General features: G+C 35.8%; 1 protein-coding gene across 1 annotated transcript in view; it reads left to right on the top strand.

The window, feature by feature from the left end:
• The window catches only part of LOC132196423 (frequenin-1), a 115,739-nt gene that overhangs the window by 42,779 nt on the left and 48,162 nt on the right, over positions 1–24,798 (top strand). Inside the window, exon 2 of the mRNA XM_059619057.1 lies at positions 14,491–14,515. Within this exon, the coding sequence (XP_059475040.1) occupies positions 14,491–14,515 (25 nt within the window). The remainder of the gene's footprint in view (positions 1–14,490; positions 14,516–24,798) is intronic.

Genomic DNA, 24,798 nt, shown 5'->3' with positions numbered 1-24,798 from the left:
CAATAAGTATAAGGTCTAGGCAAAACATTTTTACTTTCTTAATTTAAATTATATAAAAAAATATTCATCTCAAATTTTACAATATTGATTCTTTGCACTGAAAAATTAATTTTAAAATGCAATAAAAGCTCAAGATTTGAAGCAATTTCTATTTTTTATAATAAAGAAGCCTCAATTACAGAAAACTAGAGTGCAAAACAGGTCATTAATTCAAAGCCTCTCTCTGTTCTCCAAACTCCACCGGCTGGAAGCTCCTCTTCTTATTTAATGATTCGCACCGTTTGCAGTCGAGAGCTTGCAACTTTCTCCTTCTTATTTATTTGCCCAAGGTGCAAAAAGCCTTCGCCACCTTTGCAGGCCCCCAAGGAATGCCTCCGCTCACGCAAAGGGCAAACTACTCTTTCTCTCCCTCTCCGCCCGAACGACCGCCGGCCGGTGTGACGTCGCAATTAGCACCGGGAGTTCTTTTCGCTTTCGGCGCCTTTTTCCAATCTGATTAATGAAGGTTGGTCGCCGCCGACGTCAAACGGCTGCGCGCCCACACCGACCGGCTCAGCAATCTTGAGATTGGAAAAAGATCATTTTGCGAGACGCGAGAGGTGAAAAGTTTTCCAAAAGGGAGGAAAACGTCAATCAAAATTTCAACAAGAGAGCTAGGTCATTTAAAAAACCGTGCTTTTTACGGATGCTCCAAGTGTGCAACATCTTGATTATGAGAAGATAAAATATATTAAGAATTAATTTAATAGTTAACTAGAAATTCCACAAAAAAATTTATTTCGCTAGCTTGCCAAAATCGCTTTATTTAAGCAACATTTAAATCAGCGTTTGAAAATTGCAAAAATTTTTTTCTGCTGCATCAACTGATATTAAAAATTAGATAAAAAAGGAAATTTCTGAAAGTATTCATTTCAAATAAAATAGATACAAAATTTCATCTGTTGACTTTTGTGCATTTATAAATTTCATCCTTTTGTCACTTTCCTGCGAATAATTTTGACAAAAACTTCCACTTTCACTTGTCGCCCTACGCTTTCCAACGTCAAGAACGCCTGCCGGAATTAGAGTTAGGCAACTGGCGCAACAGATCTGTCGTGCAGGGAGCCTAAAACAATCCCTCTCCGTTCGTCGGAGGAAAAAATTCGTGGCGCGAGAGAAAGTGACGAGTTTTTGAGTGACAGCGGAAGGAAAGTTGCGGAGGCGGACGACTTTCAATATAGGGCCGATTTGGGTGCGAGTCACGTAAAACATTTTCCCACCGACACCTAATAATCCAATTTGCATGTTTCTCGGCGGGCGCCTCATTCATCACTCCGCTAAAAAGGCCTAATGGGGATTTATGCGTGCGAGACCAGCCGGGGCTTAATTATCGCGCACGCAGCGGCCGCGCCGATTCTCGGAGTTTGTGCATCTCGGAGAGGGAGAAGAAAAAGACGGATGGCGGTGTCAAATTCAGTCAAAGCCGTGTCAACCGCACAAAAATTTATGGCGAAACGAGAGCAGAGGCGATTTTTTTTCCTGCTATCGAGAAAGTTGGGCGGAGACAAATTGAACGTCTCTGCTGATTCTTCAATGATAGTCTTGCAATGAGAAGAGCAGAAATCAATTCAATTTCGCAGAAAAATGTTCCTCTATTGAATAAATGACAGCATTTCTTTACAATACACTTCTTTTATCTTTTCTGTCGATATCAACATTTCGTATTGCAGGCTTTTTAATTAGGTAATTTTATGGTTAAAATTTTTACACTTAAAAAGGTGAAAAATCTCAAAAATGTTAAGGTATAGGTAAATTTTTTGTCAAATTAGTCATTTTAAATGCTCGATCTTAACTGATTTCAGGCATATTATTTGAGCTTAATTAATAATCTTATTTCAGGTTTTTGGCAAATAAGTTAAAAAGGTGATGATCGCTCAATTTTCCAGTTCCTCCTACAGCGCTGATGCTTGCCGACAATCTCGTAATGGAAAAATTGACCCGGAGCTGACCTTTTTGAGTTCACTGCAAGCTCGTGATAATATTCCAAAGATTGCTTTTGCCAATATTCGATTTAGAACGAATATTATAATTCAATTTGAATAATTTAATACAGTTAATGTATTCTTTTGCATACGCATAATAAAAATAGTAAAAACTAGTTATAAGTTGTAAAGAAGAAGCTAAATATGCATAATTCAGAAAATTGACTGATAATTTTAATAACTATTAATTATTTGGTATCTTCGTAAAAATATTTGAAATATTTGTAATTAAATAACATTTAATTCTTGCTAATTTAAACTCTTAATAGTTGAATTCAACCAAAGTGGTAACAAAAATAAATTTTCATGACCGGTTTCGTGTTAAATGTTTTTTTTTTAATCGTGAGAATAATTTCTTGACCTTTTGTAAAACATTCTTAATGATATCTCCATCTAGATGCTTGTGAGAGATTGCTTTGAAAATAATAAAGCGTCCAAAACAATAAACCGGCGCAACCTTTTAGTGGCCTCGCGCTTTGATGCTAATCTAAATGGGGTCACAAGTTGCAGTTCGTCGTCTGCCTCCACACGAAAACTTTATTACACGTCTGGGGGTATAGGACTTTCTAATGAAAGGGTGCACACGTACCTGCCTGGTGCAGGTTTAATCGGTGCGGCCAAAGTGCACACGATTCTCGGCGCGCGCGATTTACGATTTGGGTCACGCGTGCCCTGCGTGCGCCGCCGAACATGGAAATCATCTATCTTTCGCCGTATATGCTTTGTTTTTGATAATTAGCCTGCTCGGCAAATCGATACGTACTTACTGCGCAGTAAAACAAAAAAAAAACAAAATCGAGAGTTCCGTCATGCGATGGCGAAAATGTAAAACAAATGGAAAAATGTAGTCCTCTGTGGCGAGTATAATTATGCAAATGCAACGCAATTTGCGCGCAACTTCAGCCTCGACGAGTCTTCCGAGCGAAAACTCATTTTTTCTATACCTTTGATGATTTATATGCCACTAATTAAAACTCGTCGGTCTCGAGTCTAGAGTGGTGCAGTTATATTCTCTATGCACTTTGGCGAGAGTGCATTTCATAAACTCAACATACGCAACCAACCTCACTCGGCGGAATTAAACTCATCGTTGTACTTTTTCTCTGCGAGACTAATTAAAATTAATTAATATTTACGTTCCTCTCAGCAGATGCACATAATTAAAAATCCCGCTTTTGATGTGGGGTTATTAGTTGAAATAAAATTAAAACCAGCCAGGCCAGGAAAATAAATAATACTTGGAGAGGCGCGTGGATTTTACTCGGTATTAATATTTAAACGAGGATAATCCTTCTAAAAAATTGAAGTGGATTTAGTAGTTCATGCATTAATTTGATGGCAGAGAAATAAGAAAATTCAAAGTTAACAAAATATTTATATTGTAATGGATAATTTTACAAAGCGAAAATTGATTACAAATTTTAAAACAATTTATCAATATTATCAGTGAAGGAAAGCAAGTAAGTTACAACTGGTTGCCAAGCTATTTGGTACCCATCAATCAACCTTTCGGAAAAACTCTCGAAAAAATCAGCTGTCTCTTTTCTTTAATTTTTATTGCATAAGACAATGCCTATATAACTTGCATTCATAGAGAGTAATGTATTTCTCTAAAATATTTTTTGTCTTTTTTCCCAAAATATTATTAAAACAATTTTTTTTTTTTCAAATGAAATTTTCAAACGCTGATAGAACTTTTGCATTGTGAAACTACAAATGCCGTGAACATGTTTTCCTTTCGGCGGCTTTGCTTTTTTACCCAATGGAATTCGCGCAGCGCATCAATCAATTATGATAATTTCATCTCGCACAAATACCGTGATGGATCAAAAAGCAAGCTCGGCGCTATTGAGTGACAATCAAAATTTTTCCACGCACGGAAGAGAGACAACCATCCATGATGATAAATCAGCGAAATAATCGAGTTATTCGCGGATTTTTTCCCTCTCGCGCGAGTGTGTTCACTCAGTCGTGTTCGACTGGTAAAGTACATTTTCGCCGTTCCGCCGCACGATTTTTATATTTTTCGCGCTCGATTAGCGACGATCGAAAAAAAAACGCTCTTCAGCAAAAACACATTCTTTGTTGTCTTTCCACTTAGGACGGTAAAAATGTGTGATCACCTAAAAGGAATAATAATAATTTAAAATAATATGTTTATCAATCTCCTTTTCAATAATCTTCTTAAAAAAAAATTATGTTTTAAAATTCCGTCATTCAACACTCTCGAGACTGACATTTTTTGTAAGCCTTTTATAAAAACACTTTATGCCGAAATTTGATACAAAAGAGCAAGTCTGTTAATTTTTAATCTCTGCGATTCTCTTCTTGTGAGGAGCTTGCAAAAAAAAGTAAGAATGAAAATCTGGTGCTGCAGTCTCAGCAGCTCTCGGGAAACAACAGTCGTCGTGCTCCGACTGACTTGGGTTTTTCTTTTCATTTCTTCAAAAGACTTGCTGCTGCTGAACAAATACTCTGTTTCAAGGCGAGGCAATTGAATTTCATTTCGGGCGCGCTTCTTCTTCCTCCATCTCGGAAATAAAAGCCTGCTTATGTTACAGAACAAAGCAGGCAAACACGACGATTTTTATCCCTCTCTCTCTTCATTCGGAGATGCAAAGCTCCAATGTTTGTGAGCAAGAGAGAGAGCCAGGGGGTCGCTTTTCGTCTCTCTGACTTTTCCACTGACCGCAAACCAAAGTAAGCACACGCGCGCATTATTGTTATCAAAGCTGACGAGCCGCTTCTCAGCAGAGAGAGGGTGGAAATTAATTTTATTGCAGTTAGACCGCCCTCATTGCCGCCGGAATTGCCCTTTTTGGAGCACTCTGATTTTCAGAGGGGAAATTAATTTATTCAGAAATTTCCATGCGAATTTGGCCACCCTGTTATTTTGGCACTGCGGGCAAAAAATTTTAAATGAAAATAGAATGATGTGAAGAATTAAAAAATTTATATATCTAAATTATATAATTTAAAGTGGAGTGGCAAAAAAGACGTAGAAAAATTATTTAAAACTTCTAATTCATTTTTATTTAATCTACTAAAATTGCTTTAAAATCGCAGTAAATACTAATTTAAAGGTATTAAAGCCAAATTGAAATTTGCAACTCATTGTGGCTGATTTGAATAACTTTTTTCAGTGGCAGCAACTTTTGATAGTTTTTATCTCATGGAAACAACTGATTTCTTATTTGATCAAAATATTAAATCCAATTTAATACTCGTCTCGGAGATAAAATCTATTTTAATTCTTCAAAGAATTGCTGATGAGCCAAATTTCAAAAGTAATTTTCCTGAACATAATTACTCTGCATTCAACTCGGAGCTCTTTCTTGTCTCAGCAGTTTCTCATCATTCGCATTTTCCTCCGTGTCTTCAATGCGGCCAATCAACAGAGAGAGCTCGCGGTGTATAACTAATCCAGCCGTCACTGAAGGATTGCGTCGCACACGCGGAAACGACGGGGCGAATTGAAATTGCAGCCGATGGAGAGAGACGCGCCCGGCGTGACAGTCGTAATGCAAGGACGCTTGATTACCGTCAAGGCATTTGCAGCTGCGTGCGAATATTCAATTTTCCCACGACGACGACGACTAGCAATTATACTCTCGCGGAATTGCTCAATGGCATTGTTGTTGGCTTACGTGCGTTTGTTAAATAACAGCGTTCCTGAGCAGCAAACAAATGAAACACACATGAATTGCCTTTAAAGTAAATGGATTAATTATTGAATTATGTAGACACCAAGAAATTCATAATGCTATTGAGGTGGCATTTTTTGTTCCATAATATAGTTGAAATAAAAAGATTTTGAATACAGTTTTTAGATTTTTATAAAAGTGAAAATAAGAGGGTCAACAACACCAAAATACTATAATCTAAATAAAAAAAATTAGCTTCTGCAGGGAGCGTCAAGAAATTTTTGATAATTTACTATAAAAATTAAATTTATTTATCCTCCAAACAAGTTAAAAAATTACCAGAATAAAACGTGATAAAATGTGGCAAGAAATATTTTAAAATCGCTCTATATATTTGAAATCAAAACTGAATAAAAAATTTATCGAATGTACAAATTTGCAGAAAATTTAAGTTCTCGCTGATGAATTTTTAATTTTTATCTTAAATCAAATAAAAAATTTTTAAATTTTGGGGAGGTGAACTTCAAATCTTGTTGACAGGCATATTCTTTCTGAAAATGCGTGAGACTCATGAGAGTTTGTTTTTAATGTTAATTTTTATTCTTCAAAAATCAATTCAATTCCTCAATTCCAATTCAGTTTTTCTAAGTTCATGAAAAAATTAAATTTAAAAGTTGTAAACCATTTTGTTGTAAAGTGAAAACTAGATAAAAGCTTAACAAAACTTGTAAAAGTCACGATTAAAAAAGAAAGACGGAATGAAGGTAACAAAGTTTCCTGTTAGAATGTCCGTTCAAAAGAAATAGTTTGAAGATTGATAAGAATGCATTTCACATTCTCCGCCTTAACAACATCTGGGTCAAAAGATAAATAATGGACTTTGTTACACCTTGGAGTAATTTTTCAAGCCGAACAAATTCTTACTGGCAGCATCCCAACTTTTCCTGGCGCTGCCCGATATCAGAAAGAAGGATTAATGCGTCACTAGGCTGCCAACTTTCAAACGAGAGAGGCGTCCGCTAATTTTATGAGCTTTTCAAAATACTCAATTATATTATTACGGAGAGTGACCGACGCTTTCATACGAGCGCTGAAAAAGTTGCGAATGGAAAAGCTCTGCGGAGAGGCGCACAATTAAAAAGTTTGACCATAAAAGCAGCCCCGTTTGTTCCACCCACGCCAGAAAGCAAAAATATTTGTACCGCGATTCAAAAGGCTGCGGAATATGCTTGGTCGCGCGGGACGTACATCATCTGATTGTTCCGTCGACAAAAGCGGTCTAGGCGCTCTGCGGAGCTTTCTCGTTGATCAACTGGAAGGAGCCTTTTGATTAAAGTTGGGCGCTTTTTGCGTTCGTCGGCGCGGTGCGCCATATTAGCCAGCAAAGGCAGAAATTTTCCAGCAGTGCCGGATTAATTTTGGCCGCGTGTTGGTCCGACTTTTACATGCAGAGGCTAATGGATGGTTTTGAAAGGGGGAAAATCCATAAAACGCACGCCGAAAATGAAAGTGCGTGTGAACGGTGGATTAATCATAACAAACATTTTATTTTCAAATTGAAAAAGATAAGATTTATTATGTACGAAGATACTTTATTATTTATTAATGCCGATTAAATAAAAAATTTGCATGCAAATAGCGTGATTCTTAGTACTGAATAATTTTAATAACACCAATTTAATTAAAACCTCTTCTCAATTCTGGTCTGCCGTGGCATTGTCCTCAGTTTCCATTTATAAGTGCGATTTATCAGATATTATTTAATAAAATATTCAATGTTTGCTCACCTAAAAAATTGAAAAGCAAATTTAAATTGTTGCTGAGCGCTCTAATTGGGAACAATTTTACTTGAAACCAAGCAGTGAGATCAAACAGCAATCAAAATCATTATCTATCATTGTGGCAAGAATTTTGCTAAAACTTCCGAGATCAATTTTTGCTTATTTTCCTCAACACAAAACAATTCATAATATAATAATATTTTCTTTTCATTACGCAAAATTCACTTTGTCAAGTTTCATGTTTCGTTTATGACGTCATCGTTCCCGCGTTTCCAAAAAAAATTGCGAATCGACCCCACCCCCCCCCCCCCCACCCCATACCACATGGCTTTGTCCTTTGTTTATGTTTGATTTTTGTGTCGCGTTCACGTGGTTTGCCGGTGAGCTTGCAAATTGTGAAGCAGACCCAGGTCGAAATTCTGTCACGAATCTGCCGAAAGTTGAGGACAGAAGCAATGCGATGAAATGGAGAGGTGAGTAAGACTGGCTTTTGGAACGTGATTTGGTTTACAGTGCAGAAAAAGTACCTAAAAAAATACTTGTAAAGTCGTAAAGCCCATGTTTTTCTCTAAGAATTACTTTTTGACCTAGGAAAGTAAAACAAAACTGTAATATTTTGGAAACTAATTTGAAGCAAAATCTCAAATAGATTTAATAAAATATTCAAGTGGCTTATACTTTTTTCCGGGAGTTAATTATTATGGAAATTTGCTTCATTTTCCCTGATCATCATAACTTAGAAATCGTAATTTAATCGCGTGCTTTTTTACAACTCTGAATTGCAAATCTAATCACAAATCCTAGAACCCCGAGGGCATAATTTCAGCGAATTAATGAAATAATTTGATTTCGTCGCTGGAGAGCATCATTGGCCTCCGCCGCAATTTCGTTCTCCCTTATTGATCACGAGGGGGTTTATTCAATTTCCAACGCGCACACAAACATTAGTCGCGATATTTCATGCTGTCTGTCAGCCGACGTTAATTTATCCGCCGCTCTTTCACTGATACTCGCATTACTCGTCTGCTCGAAAGAGCGAATAATTTATCGCTGCCTTTATCTGTGAAATGAGGAAAAACGCCTTTTATTTTTCTGCAGGTTGAAAATCGCGCGACATTTACGAGTGCTGCTAATGAGTGTCTACTACGCTGGGTGTGTTTGTCGGGGAAGTGAAAAAAGTTTTTCAATTTGGTCCGCAAATCCCAACTCTGCCGTTCTCGGTACTCGTAACTCTCGGTTGAATCTCACCGGATCAGGTCGTCTTCTGTGTTGTTAGTAGAATGTGTGCGAGGGCGTTAGCTCACAATTAGAATTCAGGAATACGAATGGGCCACAGTGGAACTCATTTAGTTCAACTTCGCAGCAAACCAGACAAGCCTGTTTAATTAGTTTCAACGAAAACTCGGCCATTCGGGAATTGTTCGGTACAATTCTGCTGTGTCCTAAATCAAACAACAAATTTGATCAAAATTAAATGAGTTCCTTTTAGCAACTCAAATTTTGGAAATAATAAAAACAGGATGATGGTCTTGAACATTTGGGCTGGAAAGTAATTTAAACTGATAGATACAAAATCCCTTTTTCTACTTTTTCTGTCTCTCTAATTTTATGATTTTATTTAGCTCTTATTGTAAAAAAGTCTTCATATTTTAAATTCATAACAAAATTCTTAAAACGTTAATTGGTTTGAAATAATTAAATCGCTTAATTAATACAATTACAAAATTGTTTATTAAGTTGTACATCACTGGCTAGAATATATTTTTTTATACATCATTGTCTTGATTTTGTTTTCAGTCCATAAAAGTTTAATACTTTTTTTTCACTTTTTTTTATGCAAAATAAGGATGAATTAGTCAGCTACCAGGAAAATAATACATTTCAATTGATTAAAAACGAATTTTTACAGCTGATTTAAATAAAATAAAAAATTTTATGGGGTGGAGTAAATTAATTTTTATTGATTCTGAATTCACTTAAAAAAAATTGATAGAGTAACTTATTAGTAAACTATTTTCCTAACAATATTTTAAATCTGAAATAAATTTAAAAATATCCCAAAAGAAAGTTACAAAATCAATAAAACTCCTGTATATATTTTTAAATTTCTCTTATTGGGTTTTTTCTTTTTAAAAAAATGTGGAATCAGTATGAAAGGTCTCCTTTTTATCCAACCTTTTGATAATTTACTTTGACGCACTTTTTTTTTAGGTCATCGGAGCGAAGCGTTTTTCGGTGGGCGAAAAAAAAGCAGTCGGCGAGGGGCGCGTATAAAAGTCAGTCGATATTATCACAGGCGCACCTTTTTTCCCGAATAAACATGCCAGGCGAAACGAGCCCCGCGCACTCCCTTTTTTAATAACCATAAATTCGGGTTGTTTATGAAAATTTCAGGCGCGGCTCAGAAAGAGATGACGGAGGAGATAAAACTTTATGGATTATCAATAGAAAAAGGGCGCTACGTCTACTCACCTGCGCTCCTTCGTCGTAGAATTTTAAATTCTCACACAGCCGTGTCGAGACCATTCATAATTCATAGTCGCGACCTGCGGTGCTACATTAATAATCGGTACGATTCGCCCGCCGAGGAGAACGAAAAAAAGAATGGGATAAAAAAGTAGATCGAGACTCGCTCGGAATCGGATTCGTGGCTTTGGGGCTTGCGAAACTTTTCTCTCTTTTGAGAACGTACAAAACCAAGAGTCGTTGCGAATTCAAACGCCGCAAGATGCGAAGTTCATAATCCTTGGCGAGGCAAGGAACTTTAGCCAAAAGTTTCGGTTGTTTTCTGTTGCGGTTCCACTTTTGAATTTCGCATAAATAATCTAAGCTAGGCGACTCTATATCTATAGCATATAAATGTAATATACATTTATTATAATTTATCTACTTAATGAAACTGGATTTTGACCTTGAAAGTTTGCCCTTCGTTTAAAGGTCATTCAATAGTGAATGAAAATTCTCGACGCTATTCATTCCGAAATCTTCCTGCAAAAACCATTCTATGCTCTTTTGAATAATCTCTCCGACTGGTGCCGAGTGAGAATCTCCTCTTTTCTTTTTGTTTAAAACGGCCTGCTTGCTCTGCTCCTCCCTTGGCCAAACACCCGGTTATTTTTTCTTGTCTCTCGGCGTTTTTTTCCCTGCTTTTCCCATTTTCGCGAAATAAAGGCGCCGGTCGGGTGGGTGCACGAAGCGAGTGCTGGGCAAATATTGACCTTGTGTGCGAACAGCTAGGCAGCCCTGCCACGAAATGACAAGGCCGGCTCAAAATAATTGTGACCTCCTGCCCCAGAGACACCCGAGTGAGCGTGAGCAGGTCGGGTGTCGTGCACCACCATTCTGGTAAAAAAAAACGCTACAGACACCAAGTAATCGAATCCCTGTAGATTGTATCATGAAGTTGATACATTCTCTGTCCAGAAATTTCAAATTTGTTTTCTTTAGAAGTAAAAGTGATTCAAAGTAGACAAAATGTTTTAAATTTTTGATAAATTAAAAGTCAATAAAAATATTTTTCTTATATATGAAGCTTTACCAAATTTTTTAAGATATAAACAAAATGAATGTTCGTTGATACAAATTTGTAATATTATTTAGGATTTAAAATTTTGGTTTAATATCCTTGAAAATTGAAGTTCAAAAGAAGTTTTCAGCGGAAAGAAACTGATAAAGCTAATTATTTTGCATTGATTTATTTGATTATTTTAAAAACTTCTTTTAGAATAATACCCTGAAAATTTTAGTGCATTTTTTTTTTAAATTCTTCCAAAATAATTTATTTTTCCTTGCGCTGAAAATATATTTTTTTGCACTCTTCTTTTTTTCCCATTAAATTCCATTTCTGATTGGTGCAGCTGCACTACTTTTGCCAAGATCGCAAAAAAGCGCGAACCGCACGAACGTCGCTTTCTGCTGGTGCCGTATTTACCAAGTGCATTTACGTTTCTCTCTGGAGAGAGATGGGATTATTTTCCGGGCTTTTCCGCCGCATCTGCCAGCAATGCGAGCGTGCCATGAAAAATGCAAGCCGCATTTCATTCGCATTCACCACCAGCGAAACCACTCTCCACTGCATCCGAGAAATTCAACCGCCTCTTTCCAGACTCATGCATGTGCATATTATGCAAACTCATTTTTCCGCCCGAGGCCAAATAAAGTGCATCACGATATTTCAAGTCTCACACGTTTCGCGCAATGGCATTAAAGTAAATGTCTTTCTTTCTCATTTGTTTTTCTAGTGTTCTCTTCTGCTGAAATACTTCTTTACTTTTTCTGAAAAAAAAGGATTGAATGTAATAATAATGTATATAATTTGCAAAAGAGTAGAAATATTTTTTTCTAAATATAAATTTATGAAAATTATTTCAGTTTTTGATAATATATCAGCAATTAAATTTTAAAAAATTAGTTGAAATCAAATTCCAGTTAAGAATAATGGAAACATTTTTAATGGAAAACAGGGGAATCGTGATTAAAGAAAGTTGAGAAAGTTATCGCTTGGTTTTGGCTACTAAATGCATCCCTTTTTGACAGCAGAGGAAAAAACAAAAGTTTCATATCACAGTTTATTATTCATAAAATTTTGAATACAATATCAAGTTGAAGTGTCGCAAAACTCTTACCATACGTTTTTGTTTCCCGTTTTGATTTAATTGTTTAATCAGAGAGCAGCAAGTGAACTATTTCAAACAACGCAGGCAGTCAACCATGATATTTGCATTATTTGAGCACGATCCGTTCCCCATGGTCTTGAGCTCCACTCGTCTCTTTCTCTTTGAAAGCTGCTGATAACAAATCTAATTAACGCGAGCAGCCAGGCCGAAGAAGCAAACTAACTTTTGTCTTTGTGGGGGAGCATGAAATTTCCGTTTGCTTCTTTTGAGGGGCATAAAAAAAACACTGAACACGTTGTGACACCATTTAAGGAAACTTTCATTACACGGGAGACTGCGGAAATTAAATTTGTATTTACCAATCGCAATTCTTTTCAATTTTGATCAAAGAGGAGAAATTGAGAGAGAAGTTCTGTCAGCTAATGATAGGAATCGTCTGCCATACCGGCCTCTATTCAGCTCTCTGAATTTTTCACTTTTTTCTTCCGCAAGACATTCAATCATTCGCCTGACAGCAACGACTTGTACTATACATTGCCCTGGGAAATTTATTCCGGATAAAGCAGGCTGATCAATAATACGTATGAGAAGAGAACATGAGGTTTAGAGTCTTCGACCGGCAGCACCTTCGCACTTTCAAATATTTGTTAAAAAAAAACTTTGAAGTATACACCGTAAGATAATCAAATGACTCAAAGACTTTGTAATGTAGAAGTGTTTGTGAAATTTTAAAAGTTAAAAATTTTACATTTGTGCATTCATAACAAGATTTTACTTATTAATATTCATTATTATAATTCATTTTATTATAATTGATCTTTTTTATTTTTTATTATCTATAGTATTTTAATTTTATACTTATTTCACATAATTTGCAACTTATTTTCAATTTTATATCAATCTTTTTTTGTAAATTATGTTGTAAAGGCTAAATTAATAATATTTATTAAATAGTTCTTAATCACATTACCTTTAAACATATAAACCTTGCGGGAAATGTGTGGGTTCTACAGTAGTTCTAATTTATTTTTTCGATACATTATTAACATTAATAAATCAATAACATTCTTTAAATTCCTTTGATTATTGCTCCCTCTAAATAAATTCATTATCATTTTAATTTTCATAATTTAAATATCAAACTAAGATAATTCTAGTGTAGAATGAATTTTTCGCGGTTTAGTAAATTTACACCTTTAATTTGAATATGGGAGCAAAATGAGAAATTTTACGGCCTACGTGGTCAATAAGTGAGAAAAATAATTGACTGAACTTCCTCAGCCTTTGCCTGCCAAGGAGGAAAAAATTATATATCCTTTCTCATCGCTCCTCTCACGAAGTTGCAATAAGCGTTAATCCAGCAGCCTTGCGAGTCGCGAATCCTCTTTTCCATTCGAGGCCAGCCAAGCTTTAAATCTTTATATGGAAGCCTCCGTGCAAAGCGGATTAACCTTCTGAATTCGGAGATAAAGAGGCAGAGCAAGCTGCGAAACGGCATGCGGCGAATTTCATGCCAATAATTTATGCGCCTAAATTTCGTACAAAAAAAATCTCCTTCTTTCAGTTCGCTGGCAATAAAATTCCATTAACGGACCAATCCATTATGTATTTTATTTCTCTTTATTGAATAACAAACGGTCTAGAGCGAATTCGCTCTCGGCCTGGTTTTTTCGCACAATGAAATTCACGGCTGGCTTGCTCGTCAAACGAAATGGATAGAGGACGCACTCGATGGCGGAAAATCGACTCACTCGATCGCACGAAAAGCGGCCTTTTGAATTATTATTCGTCCTCTTGTGGTGAGAGCGAGCGACCGTCAAAAGCGACGTGCATAAAATATTCGCTTGGTCCGTAAGGCAAAATCAATCAAAGCCTCTTTATTAATTTCATATTTCCATAATTGAAAGCGCAGGATTCTTCAACAAAGCTGCTTCTCATTTGCATATTTTCCAAAAATAAAAAATCCAATCACGGAAATTATTCTGCTGGTCAATAAATACCCATCTCTTAATGGGTTAAAAATTCGTTTTCAATTCAAAATTGAGTTTTGAGCAAAACATCCCGTTGCCTGAACTGCAGTTTACACTCTCTGGATATCAAAGTTAAATTTAATAGTTTTCACTCTTGACGAAAATTAACAATTTCAATAAATTAAGTAATCTTTTTGTTTATTTATATTCCATTTGATAAATTGAAATTTTGATTCTGATTTTGATAAAACCTGAAAACATGTGAATTAATTTCTGCATCCAGAATTTATTGGCTCTATAAATCCAAACTAATTTATACCACAGCCCTGTTGGTTGTTTGCAAACGCCTACCTGTTCACAATTTTGATTTGTTTGCCAATCTATTCAGAGCGCGTGTGTTTGTTGCTTGTTTGCGCGCACTAAAACTAATAACTAACCCTTTGCGTTGTATGTTTCAGTTTCGGAAAAGGAGATCCGCCAGTGGTGAGTACAGCAGTCAATTTTCATTCCTGACCCAAAATCCACACAGAGGATAATTAGGTTTTGGTGCGTATGTTATTAAAATCTGCTGGTTTAGGACTCACTCGGGTTTAAAACCGCCCATACGTAAAGGTGCATTATGCGCCACGAATTCATTCATCGCTCACTCGGCGCGGCCATTACCTGTCGATGGATAAGCAAAATTTACGACGCGGCCTAATGCTGATTTACTTCCGAGCAGCTCCAGAGCCCGTCTGGTGCGTGCTGAGATTTTGTTCGCGAACGAGACTAGCAGCCGAAAACTTTGCAGACTCGCCCGGGAGGGGAACTTTTGAGATTTATCGTTTTTTATTATAGAAAAAGTTTTTTATATGAAAGAATTGTAAAAGTAAAATTAAACTATTGAGAAATTAAAAGCTAAACAGAAATTAATGTATGCAATTTATTGGTCGGAAATTTTCACACGAAAAACGCCGAATTACTTTTAAAAGCATTCATGGTCAGTTATTAAATTATCCAGTTATTTTAACTATATAACTTAAAGACAAAATGAAGACAAGTTTTTCCATTTAAAGTGATTTGTATAAATTTGCTGCAAATTTAATGAATTTGGCTTCAAAATTATTTTTAGCATTATAAACTCAAATAAGCTTGAAGCTGAAAAGCACAACTTTCTTGAACTCTGATTATCACCTAGTTTTATTTCTGAGGAGAAATTTGTTCGGGAAACTCTTTCTTCTAATATATAGTTTTGTGAAAGGGCGTAAAATGAAACTCCAAATCCTCCGGGCCTAAAACCCTCTCGCGTTGATGGATTCGGACTTGACGTTGGATATCCTTTTATTCCGAGATTAGACCTGTGTCCTATCTCTCAGTATACATGGTCCGTCCACGTAAATAAAGCGCTTTCGCGAATTGGTCGAGCGGCGCGCCAGCCAATTATCGCAGGGCGTTTTGCCCTTCTTCTCTTTCGTCCACGTCGTCTGGCCCCGCGGGATTTCCCTCAAAATGCCAAGCGAGTAATGAGTTGGCAGGCCGAGCTCCATGTGCTACTTACTCTCTTCACTACGCCACGAATAAGTACACCGTGTTCATGTTACGTATTATTCAAAACGTCAGAAGGGATGAACTTCACTCAAAAGGGCATTTATTTTTTAACATTGTATTTTCTATTTTCCCATGAATTGCAAAAATTATTCATTTTACTTATATCTGCATAAAATCATGTGTAAAGCTGTTGATTTCTAGTTTTGAAGTTAAAAATTATTTTTAAATACGAAATAATTTTGTTTCGCGGGCTGCATTTTTTTTACTGCAAACATTTTTTAACTTCATTTTTTATTCATGTGAATATGATTAATGTTGGTTAATTAATTAAAGAATATTAAAATATCAACAAGAGAAAAAATTAACATAGAAAAACCCGCCAGTAATTTATTTTGGTGTGGTCATCTTTTATGTGATTTTTTCATAGAGTGCATTTCTTCGCATCAAACCTATATATCATTTCATATGAGATAAGAAATAGCCGCTTACGAAGTCCTTTCGCAGAGCAATAAACTCAAATCCACATTTGCAACATAAATTTTCATGTGCTCGTTGTTTTTTCTCCGTCGCGGCGCAAGTAATGGATTTCGTCGCAGCACGGCCGCAAAAGCAAGCTTATGTGTGTGTTTGTGTGATACCCGGACCGATTTGTCTTGCTTGTCTGCGGTTGCGAGCAAATAAAATATTAATACGAGAGAAAAGCGCTCAAAATAATCGAAATTTGGCCGTCGGCCATGACGTAGACATAAGAGCGCGCTGAGAGAGAATGATGTATTTTCCCTTTCTTTGGTAAATATAATCAAATGGAAAATGATGCACCACATCTTGTGTATCTTCAATGTGTTGTCCACAAAAAGCAACGCATAAAAAAGATACGACAATTTACTTAATATAAGAATATCCAGCATTTTTTTCTTTCCACCAAGATGTCTTTTTTAACAGGACTGCTTAATTTTAGATTTCAAAGAAAACGTGTATTCTTGCTTATTTTAATTGAAATCTATGAGATATTAATAAAAAGAGAGTATTTTTTAAAGAAAAATTTAATCCTTTTGGTAAAATACTAAGCAAAAGGAATGTTTAAATATTCAATTTTTTTATCCTTTTTTTTTGTTTGGGATTGTTTCGAGCGAGGAAAATACAATGAAGCAACTTAAAATTACTATAAAGTCATATAAAGTGATCTAAGCTTTAATAATAATTAAATTTAGTATAGGTCAATGTATTTTTAAATCTTTATCTTCCATGATAATTTAATTTACTATTGATAAACCGTACTTGTATACAATTCGACCTGGATTTATTTTGCTTAAAAAATTATAAAAAAAAAAAAATTATCAGAAATATAAATAATGCACTTTTTCAAAGATTTTGGTCTGAATATGCACTTAGTCAGTCCATGGCTTTTTGTTTACAACTTATGTGCCAAGAAAAGAAGTGGAGAGAAAAGCGAGACGCATTTTGTCCTCATATCCAGAGAGAAAAAGAGGAAAGCTTTTAGGAATCAAAAAGACTGCTGGTCTTTCATCTTTGTGCTGTTATGGATTTCAAATTGAATACACATAATGCGATTTTTCGGCCCGCTCCGACGCTTTTCCGGCAATGCACGCGAGAATGACGGCTGCTTTTATTTCGCCCGCCGTGGAGTGGCGGATTTCATTTCCCGGCCTGCAACAAAAATGGCATTGTCTTTCCGCCACTGCAGACACCCATTGTTTCGCCCCGTTTTTCCGAACACATACCATTGCGGCTCGTTTTGTGTTGCTGCTGATAAAAATATTCATTAACGAACCGCCGAGCTTTTGTGCCTCCGCTTTTCTATGTGCTCGCTCGCGGGAAGAATCTTTGCAATAATGAGAGAGTCTGTTCGCGGAATCCGACAGTGCTCGAGCAAATTTCATTATATATGGGTATGGCAGGGAAGCTAAAGGAGTAGAAAAAAAGAAGGGTTGGTTGCAAACGATGTGGGAAGGAGGCTCCCTGCTTTTCTTTGTTAAAGAGAAGAGGATAAGGCAGCGGTGATTGAATTTTTCTTGCAATTTTTCTCGTTTTATGTTTCTTGATGGAATTTGGCGATTATCTGACATTATTATTAACAAGTAACAAGTAATTAGTTTTTCATTGATGTAAAAAAATGAAGGAACTCTAGAAAAATTGGTCAAGGGAATTTTTGTTTCTTAGATTTTATCTTTACAAAAGAAACAATAACTAGCCAAAAAAGCTGATTGGAAAATTGAGAAAAGATTCGTTTAAAATTCCTTTTTTAAATTTATTTCATGTTTTCATTGAAGACGAGGCAGTTTTTTTACAAGTTATGAAAATAATATAAATTTACTGCATTTTTGAGCTCCGTTTCCTATCTTAATTAACTATTATTCATTAAATATCTAGCAAAAAATATTTTCAAATTGAAATATTAAATTGTCAGTTATTACTTTTATAGATTCACATTTCTAAAAAAAAACAATCGAGAACGTTCTTCGGAACGCCGCATTTTTTCCAACTCCTCGCATGTCACCACTCAATTTTGCGCCGACCGGATAGTTCTCTTCATCCGCGGTTTTAAAATGCAAATTACGCTTGGCAAGTGCGAGAGGGCCATTTTCAAACGGGCCATTATTCATGCAGCACACAAATGGAACGTGGCGCATTTTCGTGCCGAGTCAATTATTGTCAGCCAGTCGGTGTGTCTCTTTCTCTCTCTCTGTCGGAAAAAAGCGCCGCGTGAATAAATCAAAGCGGCCAGTCGGACAGAGCAATTAAATTTTAAACCCGCGGCCAGAGTGACTCCGTGCGTGACAAACTCGCTTTTTTATACATTTTCTTTTACTGCATGTGTGAATAGTGGATTGCGGTAGCCATTAAGCGGCGCTTAATTAATGCTGCTGGACCGCTTTCATTAATTCACGCCGACCACTTGGGGGCGAAAATGTTTGTTAGCTTGCGGCCGAGACATTAATAAGCCCGGCTCTAGAGGAGCGCCCTCGGAAGTTTGATGAACACGTTCTCAGTGTATTGACCCAAAAACTTCTCTGCTTACTTTCATACACACCTTCACGTTTTGGCCAGCAATCTCGGAGATCTCTATCTGAAAAGGGGTTGAATAGAGTCGTTCCATTTGCTCTGGCAAAGACCAAACTAATTTTGAAATGTTACAAATACAAAATTGGGAAAAATTAAAGTCTTATGCGTATGGAGGTTAAAACTTGTACTATAACATTCAATGTTAAACATTAAATTAATGTCGCGTGAAAGTCAACAAACCTCTTTTATAGCAGTTTATACTTAAATTTATTGAAAACTAATGACAGCGATATTTCACACATATTTTGTAACTCGTCATTCATACTTCAAAATAAATTAAAAATAAAAAGAATTTAAATTTTGAAAAATTTTATCAATATATAAGAAATGATGTTGATTTAAAAAACCTTAAATTATTATAAAATTTATAATGCCAGGCAATCTTAAGGGTTTTCAATAGAAGCCATAATAAGAATGTGGTGAGGAATTGTTTTGGGCAAACAAAATAGACTAATTATAATCTCAAACTCTAACTTAAAACATGTACGTACGTGCGGTAAAAATTTGAAAAAAATCAAAACATCTTTTACTAATAAAAAATATATCTGCCTAAATAAATACAGTAAAATTAAAGAGATTGAGTTATTTTAAACTTTCGCATGTCTCATAATATGAATCTAAAGAAAATTAAAATTCTTATAATTTGCACCCATATGCATTTTATCAACTCCTTGCCATTTAATTCTATTTTCGACTCGTGCTGGCGTTTTGGTTTAGCTCCCAAATCCCAATTTAATCAACTTTGGGCTTGTTGGCCTCAAACATTCCCAAAAGTGCGTGTGATCTCAAGCGCGCCATATTGCCTGCGAATTCCGTTCCGCCTTGAGCTGGGGCAAAGTTTTAAGTCATACAAGCATAAATTACTTGTTGTACATCATTCTGGCGAGCTCAAAAACTGCGGTGCAATTCCTCCCAGCCGGGACCCGCGAGAGAGACGTGAGTGACATTTTATCGCCAAAAAAGAGAACAACTCTCCAGACGGAATTCAAACGAAGCCTGCAAAAACATCTATAGCACCTTTATCTGCGCCCTGCCCTTCTCTTATATGTATGGATTGCGTTCGGTTCGCGAGCGCGGCGCACGGCCTAACTTTGTTTGCTTTTTTACGTGCGCGGCATGACGATGCGGCCGTTAGTTTTGCCTCTTCCGCCCCCGCTATTCGAAAGGGTTTGATCGTTGAGGAGGAAAGCCATTTTGCCAAACGTGAGTTGTACAATCCGGGAGTGAGTTCATTTTTTGATGGGAATGAAAGTTATTTCTTCGCCTTTCACTTAAAATTAGTTGTTTTTAGTGCTATGAAATTAATTAAAAAAAAATCCTTTATGGTGAACGCGTTTTCCAGTGATTAAATTTAGCACCATATAAAATTAACCTGTTTTTAATTCCACGCGTTAAACCGCCGGGGTTAGGGATTATTGCCGTGCCCAGAATGAAGATTTGCATCTCTGACACTTGTTAAAGTGCCTCTCTCATTAAGCCGAAACTAAACAAGGCGTGTCTCTTAATTAATATTCACGCAAATATATCTTGCCGAGCAAAAAAACCGCACTGCAAATTGCTGCGATGAATATGCAAATGGCTTTAATATCGGCTAAAAGGGGTTAAAAGAGCGGGGAACGTGACAAAAAGGCCGCGGAAAGAATTCCCGGGGCAAAAGCAGCGTCTCGCACACCATCAATCACGCCGGACGCGCAACAAGCTGAAATATACGTGCGTGCATTAATCATTGCGAATGCATCTATCTGTTTCTATGTATGTATGTTTTGCACAGCCCTGGGGATTTGTCGACGCACACACGTATACATGCTCAAAAAACCATTTTTGCATTGAATAAAATGAGAGGAAAAAGCAATTTTGCCGAGTGCTGATTGAAATTCTGCACGGGGTCGTCTTCTTCTTCTTTTGCCAAAATTATTGTTTGCCGACTCGGCATCTCTCTTTCTTCTCTTTTACTCCTTCCTCTTCTCTCCTTCTTTATAGGTTCGCAGGCGACGAAATTCAATTTGGCACGCCTGAAGGAGCCACTCGAGTTTGTGCGCCCAACTTCTTCTCGGGTGTCGCGCGCGCCGACGATATTTATTAGCATGACGAAGTGCGCGCGCGAGAGAGAGTTTTAATCAGCGGAGGATAGACTGAGTTCTGTGTGCATCTCTCGCAGTTAAAGCTGATGCGGGTGCGCTTCAAGAAAAGTTTGTTGCAATTCATTATGGATGTGACGTTTTCCATCTCCTTCGTTACATTCATATTCGCAGCCCATATGAATGAATTCTCGTAAAATTAAATGGTTATTGTCTAAAATGCGATAAAACGTGGCCTGGAACCTGGAACGCTTCAAATGTAAATCGTATCGAAAAATAATTACAAATTTATTAGTTATTTCTTTATCTTTTTAATTGTTCCACAAAAAATGGGAGATTTATATAAGAACAATTGAAACAATAAAGAGAAAAAACGACGTTATATTTGAACTTTTTCACACCCAATTTATTATTTTCATCAATAATTTAATATCTCAAAAATCGCTTTCTTTAAAAACAAAATAAATAAGTGGGCTAAAATTATAATTTAAAAGTACCCGGTTTGAAGTAATTTTTTTTTCTATTAAAAATGCCTCTAGGAGGATGTTTTTTGTAGTAAATCATCTCTTAAAGTCTGTGGCAGTAAAATGAAATTCAGAATACTTTCATTTGATTTTTAATTAATCAATGATGCAACTGATTGTTAAAGAAGATGGTGGATAATAATCTAAAGTTTAAATTTTCATTGCTCAAAAAAAATATTTGTTTCGGTTTCTAATAAAATTGATACAAAATATTGTAATTAAAACAAAATTTAAAACCTCCAAAGTAAATAAAATAGATGTTCAAAAATATGCATCAAAATAGCAACAAACAAAAAATCTTGAATAGTCCATTAAATATCATTAACCTGAGTAAATGATACAAGTTACAAAAAAGGTTTTAGTGTGAAAAATCATTAAAATAATCAATTGTTATTCATGTCTAATTATTAATTTTGAAGTCAATGTTTAACATCATTTTTTGATAAATTCATGAAGGTCGCCTGTAATTAGACAATTTTTATTGACGCAGAAAGCGTGCAAGATGAATTTATAGGCGCAACACGTCTCTTCTACATCTAATCCCTATCACGGGTGGCAAAGTCGAATCCGAACGTCGTGGAACTTTGCTCTGCTCTCCGTCCCCACAGCACTTTCGGCAAAAACTTTTCGCTCGCAATAAATATTTCCCGCTGTGACACGCAGTGTCACTTACGGGCCGAGTAAATATTTCACGCCAGCACGTGCTTCTGACAGAGAAGCCAACAGTGAGTGAGACTAACGAAATCTTTCCGGCAAATAAATAAATAAATACATACAAGAATTGCGAGAGAGAGAGAAAATAAACAGTGAGTCGCTCTATTTGATGCAAAGTCCGGGCGAAACGAACTTTGGAGACTTTAGCATTGGGATTAAGAGGAAGGCTCCCCATTTTATCAGTCCGTCTCTGCGTGACAGAGCAAACAGGCCGGAAAGTGTCACAAAGGCAGGCAAATTGAAAAACGAACCGTCTCTCTGCTGGATCCTTATTTATCCTACCGGCCAGCCTGATATGCAACCCGGCTATACAATTCGCAGTTGATATGTCAAATGCGTTTCTGTCTGTCTGTGTGAGCAGCTCGTTCAGTTATGGTTAATCTCGGTATGGAAGTGGCGCAAATATACACATTGTTTTGCCGCCTACCGCGTCGAGCACGATTAATCTTTCAACAAGTGACGCTCTCGTGTGCAACGCGATTTGCATAAATTTCGCTTTCGTCCCTCGAGAGTCTCAAGGGTGTTGAGTTGTGCGCCGAGTTTGCCTGGAATGTGCTATTAACTTTCTGCTGAATTAGCTTTGATTTTAATTAAAAGTGACACAATATTTCTCTCTCAAGTGGTTTTCCCTATTCAACTTTCTAATTAATTCTAATTACGCCTGTCAGAATGTTTCCTCTTTAACTTTCAGTTGACATGCAGACTAAATTAGTTCAAATATTTCTTACACATTAATAGGAAATGTAAATTAAGAATTCTAAATAAAGGTAGGAAATTTCATTCCATTTAAACATTTTAACTTGATTAGAAATCTCTATGGAAAACGAAATTTCCAAAAATGTGTATTTATGTTTGCCCTAATTTACGATTTTTTTTTTTAATAATTTGTTCGAAATCGTTTTTGAATTATTTCCATGAAATATCATATCGAATTAAATGTAATAATAGTTTTTAATAATATTTAAATGAATTCTTTTAAATTAATCAAAATGCTAACCTTCTGAATTTAGTATATCAAGGAGATTTTTAAAGAAAATTTTTTTGCAATTCTTTCGGCATTCGTATCAATTTTACATTTCCTTCCATCAAAAGAGATGATAGAAATTTCGGTTACATCTCAAATAAGCCTCCGGAACTGATTTGATTTTCCTTCTCGCTCTTCTGTATTGTCTTCTTTGCTTTGATCAGCAGAAGACAATTTCACGTTGGAAGAATGTTTGCAGTTTCCTCCCGCTTTCTTGCATCCAAGGCGCAGTTCAATCTATATTGCCACAATGCCTACAAATCAATCTTGGTTGTATTCATGGTTTTTTAGATCGTGACCGAAATAATTTTTTTCAAGACGGATGAACTCTGTTTTCTTTACTCCTGTAAACATCTCAAGTGCCAAAATATGTATGTATATTAAAAAAAATACTTTCATGAAATGCCAATAAGCTCGCCTGGCCATTTCATGTTTCCTTTTTTCCGAGGCGTTTGCAAGAAGAATCAATTTTGAATTCTTCTCTTCAACACTGCGTTATTTATTTGTATATTCGTTAAAATTTGCTGCAAAATTATTGTGTTCCTTTTGTATAATAAAAAGTAATGTTTTAATGCAAATTTTCTCACAAAATTGTCCTGTATCTTTCGATTTCCAGGAAATGAAAAAAAAATGTAGCTATTTTCGTTTAATTCTATGGGTAACTAAAATTACACATTAGTTATAATTTTTTTTTTAAATTTGCTAAAATTGCTTTGCTTTTTCGTTTCGTAATAATTGTTCTTGCACCAGAAAAAGGAGCAATAAAATATTTATAACCTAATAAAATTTAATAAAAAAGAAGAAAGTTCAAAATTGATTGAAGAAGTTAACTCTCGAGGAGATGATCATGGAAATGAAGAGATTGGGCTTTTCCTCGTTGCAGATAAATAGTTTTTTTGTTCAAAAACAAGTGGCTCTACCAGTTTCGGTCACAGTCTGCGACCCTTTTATAATTAATCAAAAATAAATAAATGTTAATATTATTTTAATATTTTTTAATATTTAAAAAGGCTCAAATGCTAAAAGGCACACTAGATTTGCACTTTGCGCTCCAAATAAAGTCTAAAAATTAGCAACAAATTTTATTTTATTTTTGAAAACTTTGCGTAATATTTAGCTTTTGAAAGACTGATAAGCACTTCATTTTCATACAATCAGTCAAGTCTCATGAATAAACTTGCAAAAAGTAATTGAAATTATAGTTTCAAAATCGTTAGAGGCGTTACCCAAAAATCAAAATGCTCTCGTAGGGCGGCTCGCATTGATTTTGCCCTATATTGTGTCTCATAAATTGGGATAATAACCCCTGGGAGCGTCAGACACCGACTTTCGAACCAGAATTATTTGTTTGGAGAGCAGACCATTAAATTGGTGCTACTCCGACGAGAGCCTTTTAGTGTAACGCACTCATAGGGGCTCGTAATTTTGCACTCGGCTTTGCGCGAAAATAAACCGAAACGAGATGGAGATTAATTTTACGACTGCTTTTATCTTTTCCGAGAGATGTTCAAATATCGTTTTCGTCGTTACTCTCATTTATGTGTAATGAGATAATGAGAATTGTTATTTTTATAAGGACGTTCTATAAAAGTAAGATTGAATAGACAAACCACATAATGAAGGTAATTTTAAACTTAATTGCTGTAATGTCATTATTTTTAGAAGAACATAAGTATTATTAATTTACATGAATTTAGGACAAAATATAATTAATTTTTTTTTTATTATTTCTTCAAATTATTGAAGAGCTGCGTATGAAAAGAACTGTTAATTTTCCAATTCCAATTTATTTATTCATTAATCTCTATTTAAGAT

This window comes from Neocloeon triangulifer, unplaced genomic scaffold (assembly GCF_031216515.1).
Source record: "Neocloeon triangulifer isolate White Clay Creek 2 clone unplaced genomic scaffold, ASM3121651v1 ptg000012l, whole genome shotgun sequence".
Classification (NCBI taxonomy): Eukaryota; Metazoa; Arthropoda; class Insecta; order Ephemeroptera; family Baetidae; genus Neocloeon; species Neocloeon triangulifer.
Note: the sequence above shows the minus strand (reverse complement) of the source record. Positions and strands in the feature narration are given on the sequence as shown.